The 13,688-nt window shown below is 36.1% G+C and overlaps 1 protein-coding gene across 2 annotated transcripts in view; it reads right to left on the reverse strand.

Annotated features, from left to right (window-relative positions):
• The window catches only part of LOC110454664 (nicotinamide N-methyltransferase-like), a 36,759-nt gene extending 26,426 nt beyond the window's left edge, over nucleotides 1-10,333 (reverse strand). Inside the window, exons 1-4 of one of the 2 annotated variants that reach the window (XM_021504311.1) lie at nucleotides 10,243-10,333; nucleotides 3,097-3,249; nucleotides 1,908-2,109; nucleotides 1,486-1,525 (exon numbers count right to left, since the gene is read on the reverse strand). In XM_021504311.1, coding sequence (XP_021359986.1) covers nucleotides 1,486-1,525; nucleotides 1,908-2,109; nucleotides 3,097-3,232 — 378 coding nt within the window. In that variant the 5' untranslated portion in view covers nucleotides 3,233-3,249; nucleotides 10,243-10,333. Of the gene's footprint in view, nucleotides 1-999; nucleotides 1,526-1,907; nucleotides 2,110-3,096; nucleotides 3,250-10,242 lie in introns of those variants that run through there. The other variant, XM_021504301.1, reaches the window with a different exon arrangement.
• Between the last annotated feature and the right edge of the window lie 3,355 nt (nucleotides 10,334-13,688).

Raw genomic sequence — 13,688 nt, forward strand, 5'->3', positions numbered from 1 at the left:
AAAGGGGAAGTTTCAGCGGAAAGGGGAAGTTTCAGCGGAAAGGGGAAGTTTCAGCAGAAAAGGGAAGTTTCAGCGGAAAGGGGAAGTTTCAGCAGAAAGGGGAAGTTTCAGCGGACCAAGGGGAAATTTCACAGAAAAGGGGAAGTCCTACCGGGAATGGGGAAATAAAACTTTTTTGGGGAAGTTTCATCGGAAATGGGGAAGTTTCATCGAAAATAGGGTAATTACTACCCCCTTTGCGAGGAAACTTCCCTAAAACTATTCCCTAGTGAGCTACTACGGTGCAAACTCCCATAGCAGGAATCACGCGAGAACAGTTACGTCAGTGATGTAGTGACGTCACCGTAGATATTGATTCTGAGACTGGGAAGGAGGCGGAGAGACAAGCATCAGGATGGAGGGAATCCAAACGTCGGACCAAAGGACAACACTCTAATCCTCATAACCTTCCTAAGTCGGCGGTGAAGCCTACAACGTCTATAAACGACAACGAGATGTCGGCGTTTGTTAGGCATGGTCGTCTTCCTAATTTTCAGGATTTCAGTGAAGCTGTCGCCATGCTAGGCACATCTTTGAGTAGTTCGTTAGGACGAACATTACAGGAAGGTTTTAACGATTTTTCATCTTTTATTAAGTAATATACATGTTTCTACTGGTTGTATCGGATAGGATGTGTGTCAAATAGTTTCCCATAACTTAATCAGCTTGGTTATTAATTTGAAGAAACATGAGAATGTCGGTCAACTTTCAAAGTGGTTGTTGTACATTGTTGTACAATCTAGATGTCGTTGTTATAGTGTGTAACACGCATTGCAAAATTGAACATCATCTGAATTATTGTGATGATAAATTAGTATGCGGTATGCGCACGATGTATGCACACGCTATTTTGGTGCATTGTCCGGTCATACAGCTGTATCTGTTTCTATCTAGTTTTAGTGACAACAAGATAATCGATGTCTGTACTTGGTTCTTTTAGTGACAAAAAAGATATAACTATAAGTTTTTGATAGTTTTAGTGACAACAACATATAAATATCTATTTAAGAAAAGTATAATAAATGATTTAGATAATATAAAAACAAAATATTCTGAAAAGAATTATTTTGTCGCGACAACGACGAAGTACCCTTTTGTGTCAGTGTATCGCGTCTCCTCAGCAGTTACAGGGAATTCCGAGTAAAATTTGATGTCATATCCGGCCTGAACCATTGCTGATTTTATTTCCTGTTCATTTATCGACACTCCTGGGAACTTATACGATCCTACTTGATAATATTTCCCCTCCAAGTCGCCAATATTGATGAAAAACCCACCTTTACTCAGAAGGGAAGATACATTCTCGATACACCTCCCGTACCCAGTAACGTCAAGCACGACTGCCTCTAAACAACTGCTCGAAATTATGACATCAAATTTACCCCCGTCATAGGCAGTTCCGAGGGGGTTTTCTGACGTCACGTCTATAGGAAGAATTCCTCTTACCTTTTCTCTTACTTCGTTTTCTCTTTGTTCAGCAGTCATCCTTTATATAAAAAAAACCATGCAATTATATGTTGTCAAAAAAAAATTGTGAGGGATACTTCGATCAATATGCAAATAACTGGCTGGATGATGTAAACTTGAACAACTTCCTGTTATGAGATTATGTTTGCAGAGTGAAAGTTGTAGCTGGTGTAATATATTTCATCCTGAGAAAGCAATGTATTGACGCGTGTGAATTTGTACGTGCACGTGCCGAGTTAAACTTAGAAATGTGTCCATCTTTTACGTTATGATCAGGGCTATTTGTTCAATTTTAAACGCCTTTTCAAGAAAGGGGACAGGCTATCAAAACAAAACTGATAGAAACCTGTTCAAACCAATTTAATTTAAAGGTACTATTCAGTCATAGAAAGTATGCTTACTTGCAACCTTCGAGGCTGATGACGTAATCCATTATCTTTGTTGGTTCAGATATATCCTTTTTAAGCCATTTTTGCAGATATTCTAGGTTTTGTGGGGCGTAGTCAGAAAGGAAAATCTCGTCCAGGTGACGGCTAGCCGAGATCACATTGTGTATGGTCGGACCAGTGCCTATGTCTAGCAGACGCTTACCACCAATTTTGTCTGGAGGAAAGAAAATAATTGTCACAAATAGTATACACAAACATTGACAAGATCGTGTTGATTGACTTTCAGTGTCGATATAATAGACCTGATGTAGAGTCATGATACCATGTCTTGTTTAATCCCATTTCAATTAGATGCCATTTGCAGGGGCATCACTACACAGGTGTTAATCAGGGTTTGAGAAATAAATAATGAGCTTGTAATCAAATATTAACTACTCAACAGATAATGGAGGTCATACATTTGACATGAATTGTTGTGAAGACAACTTAGTCAGTGTACACTGTCGTCATGTGACCGTAGCTTTAAAAAGTCAATTTGATATGGCCACAAATATAAGATTCTATTTATCACATTACATTCATAATTTGAAAAAAAAATCAAAAATAATTATGTGATATCAGCTGACTCTATAGACGTCAAAACCAATATACTGCGATCATAGTATTATCCTGCCGTGCAGTGCAAAGTAGTTTCATATTTATGTCTTTTTTTAATAATTAACAGTTTTAAATGCCGTAAAGTACCTGTAGTGGCGTAGGAATATGTTTCCACGGTATTGATCAATCGCAGTACCTTAAGGTTTTATTACAAGTGTATTACGATATTTATGACATGGCCCTATGACATTGTAAAATGGGTCAGCTATGTGATACATACACATCTTTCTCTTATTTTTGTCGAAACAATTTCTAATATATTTTATCACACCAGAGACAAAAATGTTTCCAATTAGTTGACCCTTTATGAGAGATTATAGGAGGTCAGTAAGTTTGCCCTTTTATAACGTCACAGTTTAATGACATCATTGAATGCAAAATCAACTTCTTGTTTGCCTCGTTTTAATGTGAGGTTGAGAAACTGGTTTAATTCATTTCATGTAGCTGTTATTGTATTTTTATATCAGTATCATTTTCAAATACATGAATATATGTTTTGGAAATTACATTTACAGAGAACAACTAAATTTTAGTGATGACTTACATTTCGTGAACATTTGACGGAGATGATCTAGATCCGTCTGCATGCCGATTACGGCTTCATCCGGGGCGACGTAGTGTTTTACGTACCAGTAGGGGTCAAAGTTAGCATAATCACGAGTTTCCGTTAGGTCCTCCATAGAAACACCTAGAGGGGCTGTCATTTGTGGAAAGAACGGCATTTTAAGAATCAGCAGTTTTTTTGTCATTTATTAGTTTCCTTTCAAGGATATAAATATTCTTCAACATTTGACTTAACGAAAGCTATCAGAACCATGTCCCGTTCAAAAATGTTTTGAAATTGGCACATTCAAATCAATTAAATAATATAAAAACAGAATAAACCTAACAAATGGGATTAAATGCACATGAATGACATGATTGATAATCGGATCCTGACACTACTATCAGATTATCGTAATTATATGTAGAATATCTGTTACAACAATTTTTGTATTGGCTGTAAAATCACAGATCTAGTAAATGACGACAGAAATACCTTTTGATTAAGTAAGCTGAAGAAATTGTATCAGATCTTTTTTTTTAATCAAAGGAAATTATCACATATTGCTTTTAGAATTGCAAAGAAGATAATAGTAAACATGCATTGCTTGTTAGGTAATTCTACTGTAAATCAGTAAAGGACTTTTTTTTATATAATCGTATGTGATACAAGACGGACAGGTTAAGTATAGTTTTGGGTTATAGTGTAATACAGGACTGACAGGTGTAGTATATTGATGAGATATAGTGTGATACAGGACTGACAGGTTAAGTATAATGATCAGATCTGGTGTGATACAGGACTGAAAGGTAAAGTATAATGATGGGTTCTAGCTCGATACAGGACTGACAGGTAAAGTATAATGACGAGTTCTAGCTCGATACAGGACTGACAGGTAAAGTATAATGACGAGTTCTAGCCCGATACAGGAGTGACAGGTAAAGTATAATGGTGGGTTCTAGCCCGATACAGGACTGACAGGTAATGTATAATGATAGGTTCTAGCTCGATACAAGGAACACTGAAATTTAAATTTCTCATCTTATTAATTTTGATTACGTTCAATTTTTCAATGCGTGTTACACAGTATTACAGTGACCGTTAGACCGTCAAGAATGAGTCTGGCTACTAAGTTACAAAATAGGTAAATAACACTTTGATGAGTGACCGGTGTTTTACCTGGCGCCCTGTGCCTGACTTAGAAAGCAGATATATGATACCGTATATTACGGCACGATTTCTCACTCGAAATCATGCTCAAATTGTAAGTTCGCAGCACGATTTTTTTATTTTGGGGGATTGTGGTATATTAAGGCTTATTTATTTAGAAACTACTGCGAAAACTTTTTTTAAAACTTTTAACTTGTTCGAGCTTTAATCTTAAGCTCACCTGGTCCGAAGGACTATGGTGAGCTTATGCCATACCGCAGCGTCCGTCCGTCCGTCCATCCGTCAACTTTTTCTTTAAAATGCTATTAGTTCTGAACGACCCTGTATATTTGGACTAAATTTGGCCTGTAGCATCCTTAGGCCATGAAGACTCAATTTTGTATAAACGGAGGGTGTGCCCCACTCCCCCCTGGGGGGGGGGGGGGGGGGGGGGGGGGGGGGGCAGAGAGGTTGGGCCCCATAGGGGAAATAGAGGTAAACCTTTAAAATCCTTCTTCTACCACAGGGATTACGGGATTTCCCAATTTTGTCTGGAACATCCGTGGGCCAAGGGGACAATCGTTTTTAAATGGTGGGTTTGGACCCCCTGGCTGGAGAGGGTCTGGACCAAATAGAGGAAATATGGGTAAAACCTTTAAAACCCTGATTCTACAGTAGGGATAAGTTTTTTTTATTTCTAATTTAGTCTAGAGCATCCTTGGGTAAAAGAAACTTTCTCTTCTATAAACGGTGGGTGTGGCCCCTTTGGGTGCAGAGGGGCGAGGCTTAAAGGGAAATTGAGGTTTAAATCTTAAAAATCCTTCTCCTTACCAGTTGAAGGGTTTTATCCGACTTTCCGAATTTGGCCTGGAATATCCTTGGGCAAAGAGGGTTTATTGTGTATTAATGATGGATGTGGCCCTTTTGGGTGCAGAGTTGCGGGGCTCAAAAGGTGAATTTGATTTTTAATTCTTTTAAATACTTCTTCTTCTGTACCATTGGAGGGATTGTTTGTAATAAAAATGATTTCCCATGGTAGCTTTATTAACCAGGTTTGCGATACAGGCCCTATGGGCCTCTTGTTTAATTTTATATCAAAACATTTGACTTACAATGGTAGACAAAGATATGATACATACACAGATTTAATGAATAACCATGCGTGGTTGTACAAGGTATCACGGCAATAGTGGTGTACTGCCATACGTTTAATACATGTAGTCACTAATGATATTCAATGTTAAGTTTCCGAACAGATCTAAATCATGGCCTATCATTTGCTGAGTCATTTAAGGCTATACCAATTTCTGTTCTGATTAATGGACCACAATAGAAATTGTTCAATAGAATATTTTAATCGGGTTCTTGAAGATGGGAAAAAAGGCCAACATATTCCAAAAAATGTCTGCTGCAGACTGGCCGCTAATTTGTCGAAATTATGCATTGTCAAATATCTCTATGTAAAGGTGTGCAGTGTCACTACGAACACTACTGCGATCTGCGTTGATTTTTTTTTATTTGCCATAATATCTGTGTTAGGTCCGGTCTTGATTGGTCGACATTTAGATATTGACCGATGTTATAGATTTGGTATGTATATGCATTATGTGGGGTTGTCAACGGTTAGCCAGTTGACCGGTTACTCGGGCGAGAGACCACGAACCGGTCACCAAGATACTTAACCGAAAAGTCGGACACTTACTAACCCCTTTTATTAATCCCTGTCTTAGACCTACACACTATCTGCATTTGTATAGATGCGACGAAAATTGAATAGTGTTGTAATAAAAACAGTGTTCAGGGATTACATGTTAGTGTTAATTTTGTACTCTAATTTAAATACTGACAAAGAGGTGTCCCCAACACCATACAAATTATTTTAAAGGGAAGCCAGAATACGAAGTTGTGAAATATCACCTTTCCGAGATAGAATGCGCCTGTACATGCGAGATAATCTGAAGAGTACACACTTGAATGAGCAAGCATGTCTTAGAACGTTTGTCAAGGAAATTTGTTCTAAAGAGTAATATTAGCGCATATGATTTCGAATGCAGCTAACTGTAATTGAATACGTCTTACCTTGTTAACCGTTTTTGTGTTTAGTTTATTGTTTTTTATCAAATGCTGTTTTCTCTTTTAGTTCGTGGGAGACTGATGCCCAATCTTACACAGATAGCAGCGGTTGACCTTCAATCTGGCAAGGAATTCAACACCTAATGACCCGTAGAATACTCACGGTAGGAGGTATTGATTTTTACTTTGGAAGTGCTAAATATAGAACGAGGCCAAGTTACTGCCACTTCACATCGGAAGTTTTTAAATATTTTTGGAATCAGTTGGGTAATTTTGTGGTTAAGGCATTAAATTATGGTTTTTTAAACGGTCAGCTGTCTATTACACAACATCAGGGAATAATTACTTGTATACCTAAGGCTAATAAATTAAAGTCTTTTATAAAGAATTGGAGACCTATTTCTCTATTAAACATTGTATACAAACTTGCTACTGGATCAATAACAAGTAGATTCAAATTAGTTTTACAAAAAGTTATAAACTCTGATCAAACAGGATTTTTATCAGGACGTTATGTAGGAGAAAATACTCGCCTGGTTTATGACATTATTCAATATACAGAGGAAAATGATATCCCTGGAATGTTATTAATGGTTGATTTTGAAAAGGCTTTCGATTCTGTCTCTTGGAAATTCAACGACGAAGTACTTAGATATTTTGGATTTGGAAACGATATCAGAAATTGGGTCAAAGTTTTACACTGTAATTCAAGTTCTGCTATAAACCAGGGGATAATTTATCAGCATTTTTCAAAATAAATCGTTGTTGTCGTCAAGGAGATCCCCTCGCTCCATATAATTTTATACTATGTGCAGAAGTATTAGCAATCCGCCTTAGAAACAATAAGAGTATAACTGGTATAAATGTTAATAACTGTGCCATCTTAAACTCTCAGTATGCAAATGACACTTCTGTGGTATTAGAAGGGTCTGAAAAATCACTGAAAGGGGCGGTTGATGAACTAAAATATCTGGTCTTAAAGTAAATGTATGTAAAACTGAAGTTGTCTGGATAGGCAGTAAAAAAATACAGCAATGATGTTCTCCTTCCAAATATGAATCTTAGATGGGGAGTTTATAAATTTACTCTTCTTGGGATAAATTTCCATGTAGATCTTTACAAAATACCTAAAATGAACTTTGATAAAAAAATAGTTAAACTTAAAGCTCTTATTAAGAGCTGGAGTAGAAGGTTGCTCACACCTATTAGTAGAATTAATATCATTAAATCTTTATTAATTTCTCAGATGAATCATCTGTTTATTTTCTTACCTCATCCATCTGAAAATTTTATAAAACAGCTCAATTCTGTTCTTTTCAAAAAAAAAATTATGGAATAGCAAAACTGATAAGATTAAACGGGAATTAATAATTCAAAATTATCAAGAAGGTGGTCTAAAAATGGTTATTTTAATGTCTTTTATTAAAGCTCTGAAAATTAGTTGGAGAAAAAGGTTTTTTCGATCATAAGGTAAATGGGAAAGCATTTTAAAATCTTGTGTAAATCCTCATATCTTGGCTAACTCAGAAAACGAGTACTTAAATAAAATTCAAGGAAATTGCAAAAAAGTGTTTTGGAAAGATGTGTTTAGGGCATGGTATAAATTAAGAGCAAAAGAGGAGCTGTTTAAAAATGACAAGTTTGCCCTTCTTAAGACACCCTTATGGTATAACAAAAATATTTCTGTTGGGAATAAAACTGTTTTTTTATCGTAAGTGGTTTAAAAATGAGATTATGATAATTAAGATTTGTTGAAAAACAATACAGACCACTCTTCCTGGTCTTTTGAGGGATTTTTTGATCTACATGGTACAATAACTAATTATCTAGAATATCATGGTTTCTATAATATCAGAAATAATGCATCAATAACTGCTCAAACAAAATGGGGGACTATATTCGACTATAATCAGGAAACTTGGGGGAAAATATATGCTATTCTTTTCGGGGTAACAAAAAATATAAAATTGCAATGGTTGCAATTTAGAATTAATCATTATATTTTAACAACCAATTCTTATTTATACAAAATTGGACTTGTAAATAACCCACGCTGTGTTTTTGTATCATAGAAAGGGAGATAATTACCCATGTTTTATGGGAATGCAGGGAAGTACAAACATTTCTGAACAATTTTGAAAGTCTTTTAAGTGCTCTCACTATTCCTTTCTCACTAAATAAAGAATCAATGATCTTTGGTTTTATCAACCAAACTGGAATTTATACCAGAATTGATAATAAAATTACTCTGTTCATAAAACAATATATATACAAAACCAGATGTTTTCATAAGTCACTTAAAGTGACGGCTTTAGTCAATTCGATTAAAGATTACAATAAGGTTCAGAAATATATTGCTCGTGGTAAAAGGGAACAATGTCTTAGAGGATTTACTTCTGGATGGGAAAAATGGTTAAAATTAGTAGAGCTGGCTTATGCAGATGTACATGTACAGTGTAAGTCAGATTTTGTGATTTTTGAACGATGCAGGCTGAGCCAACTTATTACGATCTTGACAAATACTCACAGCAGTTATTTATTTTATTTATTTTCTTCTCAAATATGGCAGTCTGATCTCTCTCTCTCTCTCTCTCTCTCTCTCTCTCTCTCTCTCTCTCTCTCTCTCTCTCTCTCTCTCTCTTAGTGCTCTCTCTCTCTCTTAGTGCTCTTTGTCCATTTGTTTTGTCTCTCTATGTGTAAAAGTGCGTGAAAATTGAATGTGACTTGGTGATTGTATAAAATCGTCATCAGAGGATGATGACAATAATAATAATTGGAGGTTCGTATATACCGCTTTATCACAACCTAGTTCGTAGGTCGTCTCAAAGCGGTTCACAAATTATTATCCGTTATATGATGATGAATGATGAGGATGATGATAAGGATGAGGATGATGATAATTTCAATAGTTGATATGTGTGAATGTGTGGATGTGTGTTGATGTGATGTTCTGTATAATGTACATGTTCTGAATATCTTGAAAAAATAAAATAAATAAAAAAATAAAAGGTACTGCCATGGATAAGTTATATATCTTTTTTAAGTACTGATCAAGTCTTACAATTAATCAATAATGTCCATTTGCACAGCATCACCTTATCATAATTTTGACCAATAGTCGTGTTAGCTAATTTTAACACCTACAAATACAGGGGTCATATATTACGGAGAGCGCACACTAAAGAATCGCCAGAGTTAACTTTTTCTAGTTTTAGAGTTGCCATATTTTTGTTAGTTTAGTGTTTTAGTGTTAGTTTTACATTAGTTAAAATGGAGACTGAAAGTGGGTGTATTGTGAAAGACCTATAGCGGAAACGTACGGATACGGCAGAGGAATGAATGTGGCGTAAACGTGTACGGATTACTGTTGAACTTTACTTGCTGAAGTGAATGAATATGTAAACGTTATTTCTTGTGTCTGTTATCTGTAGCACCACATTTCCATCCTACGTCAAACTCGACTCCTCCTATCTCAGGAGAGAGCGTTGCATTGCTTTATTTACAAAACCTAATATTACAGATTATATATGTTGATATGGGAAGTGTAACTTAAGTAGATCATTCATAATTTTTTGATGGTTTTATTTACTTCATTATACTGAATTAGTCTTTAGTATTAGCTATTACTTAAATTCGATTTTCTGATGAGTCAAACACATATTTATATAATGATTTTCCAGAAATCAAGAAGATAAATCAGTTCACATTGAACATCTAAATCTAAAAATGATTTTCCTCCTTCACATCATTAAGATTTAATCACACTTGTTAATGTATACCTCAATTCAATTTCAACGTTTTGACAACGACCTTAATATGTTAGGAAAATTGGCCAATTTTCGTAATTACCTCAAAATAATTGTTTATAACAAGCTCTTTAAGACGAATGTGTATGGCAAGGTACCTTCGTATTTAACAACCTACCTTTTACTTCAGATGGTTTGAATCCAATCCAATATGCTCTGCAAGATGTCTGCAGGATAACTGTGTATATTTACATGTGCATGTCACTAGATAAACTACTTGAAAGCTTTGTCGTTGACCGAACTTTAAATGATATGCACCGCGAGACACAATCCTTAGCCAATCAGCACGCAACAATACGCTGTTCCAATTATTATCATAATGATAGTTGAAGTTGGATCTACTGATGGACTTTTAGTCTCGAGGTTGCTATAGCTGTGAATTATTCCAAAAGGAATCATAATATACTGGCTTAAGAATAAAACATTTGTTGTAGCCTAACGTTATAAACATGTAACGTTATAATGGGTTTCAAAAACGCCGGTCAATTTGCAATATTTTCCATTATGTGTAATACAGGACTGAAAAGTACAGTATTATGATGAGTTCTAATGTGATAAAGGACTGACAGGTATAGTATAGTGATGAGTTATCGTGTGATACTGGACTCACAGGTGTAGTATAGTGATGAATTATAATGTGATACAGGACTGACAGGTAAAGTATAGTGATTAATTATAACATGATACAAGACTGACAGGTATAATAAAATGATGAGATCGAGTGTGATACAGGACTGTCAGGTATAGTATAGTGATGAGTTGTAGTGTGATACAGGACTGACAGGTAGAGTATAGTGACGAGATATTTTGTGATACAGGACTAATAGGTATAGCCTAGTGATAAGTTATAGTGTGATAAAGGACTGACAGGTATAGTATAGTGATGAGATCTAATGTGATATCATTAAAGGTCATTCTAGGTAAATAAATGTCTAATAGGGGTAGATACAAAGGTGCATCCATGATTGTGTTTGTTACTTCATGCCATTCACGCACATGTGGGGATCTCAACAGTTTCCAAACTAAAACTGTTGCCAGGGCAGAAACTTGCTTCAAGAACTGTAGGAAGTTATTTTTTAAGAAGAATTTTGAACAAACAGGCTTAACCCCTAAATAAGTGGAGGTTTAATTTAACTGTTAAATTTTATTGTAATGGTTCTGTGCAATAAGAGTTTATCAAATCATAACATTACTTAAGAATGAGTATCTCAGCCAATGTATTTAAACGAAGGGACATAACTCCATTAATTTTGGAGCTAAGGTTCTCCGTTTTATATTCTTGAATACTCATGACCCCCCAATGTAAGCATTACATGTACAAAGTATCATTGAAATAAGTGAAGTGCGTGTTCATAATAGCGCAAACAATGCTTTTAAAGGGGCATTACTTCATCAAAAGCGGAGGTATTTCCATTTTGCATAATCATGATCACATAACCTCAATTTAAGTATTATGTGATTTAAGTATGATTACAGTGTGTGCAGTGTTTAAGAAGTGTGAACCATTTGTTTAAACAAAGAAGCGCACCTCCATACATTAGAGTTGTTCCTCCAATTCATGATCCTATTCACATGGACAGAAAACCCAACCGCATTATAACCCCTCCCCCATATTATACATTTAGTGACCTTGCGGTAGCTACGGAATATAGGGAAACACCATTAACAAAGGCCAAGCTCGAGGGAAACATTAACGAGGGAAAACAAAGTATCGTTCTTCCCTAATGCAATAGCACTAAATAACTTTATTGTATACTTATATAGAACAATTATACAACAGTGAAAATAATCTGGCTTCCGTACCATTGTTTTCTGTTTTCATCAACTAGGAACTCAGATGTGGTACCTCTAGCTGATTTTCGAGAAAAGGCTCCACATAAGAGATAAATCTGGACAAACATAAAAGCATGTTTTATTTCCCTGTCGTGTGTTCAATAAAATAAAATCAGACATGCTGTTACATATAAGTATCCTTGTTTTGCCTTCCGCTCCTTTCTCATCCCTCTCCATATGGGTACCCTCTTCCATTTTCACAAGGATACACGCAAGAAATTAGGAGAAACTAGAACACTGACAGGTCAGCAAGTGTCCCGCTGTGTGACTAAATATATATCCCCATATAAAAACAAGGAAAAGCTACACTGACCATGCATCTTGGACTTTGAAAAATAGATCATGGCGTTATTCAAAAAGGCGATCTGTATCATTTGCCACAATGCCACAAAATAAAAGTATGAGCAAAGCTGTGTTAATGTAGAACATAAGATTATAAGACTCTTTCATGTCCAGCTAGGGGTGTAGGATTAATAAAATATTTCAATCCCTTGGGGGTGAGATAGGGGAATCTCAACCCGAGGGGGGGGGGGGGGAATCTTAATTTGCCAAACACGAGGCTTTGCCGAGTGTTTGGCAACTTGAGATTCTCCCCTTCGAGGGTTGAGATCCCCCTATCTCATCCCCGAGAGATGAATGATTATTTTTCTCTTACCCTGTTGTTCCTGTCCAAGTGTAAGACGAAGTATATTGTTTGTAAACAGGAACACGTGGATAGCGTATTAATATTATATGTATGCGTCAGACGGTTCACGCGTCATATTTTAAACATTTTAAAATCAATCCAATCTTCTTTGATGTCAAATGTAAACACGACAAGATTAGCAGACGAACTTGTGTATGTGTGTGACCACATAAAAGTAGTTCTTCTTCGGGTCACATCAGTGACGTCAGGTTTATTGTGGAGAACGTGCAAAGAGCACGTGTAGCTTGTCTCAACCCTAGGGTGAGACAAGGAAATCTCACACCGGTAAAAGTGCGGATACACCTGTCCAGGGTAAGAGAAAGGAATGTCCCTATCCTACACCTTGGGCATGAAAGAGGATTTTTCTCTCATTCCAACCACCAGAATAAGCCCAGAAACCATGAAAATGCGTTTGGACTGGTCACCATTTTGAAAATATAATTTTTCCCCTGAGCATTTTAGACGAAAACGAATCAGCCAGCCAGATTAAGCATATCCCATATTTGCGAACGGTGTTTGCGCAGAAAAATTAATCACATCTTTCTAACGTTTACTGTAAATACAAATGTATATAGTAAAAGGTTTTAATTTCATCGCGTCGTCTTTTCCGCATTGCGGCATCGGAGAGTTCCAAATAAGTGACGTCACATCATTGTTGAGCCATTTTGACGTCACGTCACGTGAAATGGGGTGTACGATAGAAATTTCCTACACCCCTTTCTTACCCTGGACAGCTCTATCTCACACACACGGAAATGAGAGAAATAGTCATATTTATTTATGCCGCCTTTGAATTTTAATCTTTGCAACCTGTTAAGTAATTGCATTATTATAATATGAAATAGGCACTGCCTATAAGCGAGCACACATAGTTCAGTAACCTTTGTGATGATTGTGTAGATTTCGGGCGCCTGCAGCGCCCCCAGCTAAGAAATTTAAGGTAGCAAAACGAACAGAATACATCCTTAGTACATAATGCGCTGAATATTCTTCCATGAAAATGAAATGAATGGTAGTTTAAAAAAAGTATTTTAATTAAGTAAACC

The sequence above is a fragment of the Mizuhopecten yessoensis genome, unplaced genomic scaffold (genome assembly GCF_002113885.1).
Source record: "Mizuhopecten yessoensis strain PY_sf001 unplaced genomic scaffold, ASM211388v2 scaffold917, whole genome shotgun sequence".
NCBI lineage: Eukaryota > Metazoa > Mollusca > Bivalvia > Pectinida > Pectinidae > Mizuhopecten > Mizuhopecten yessoensis.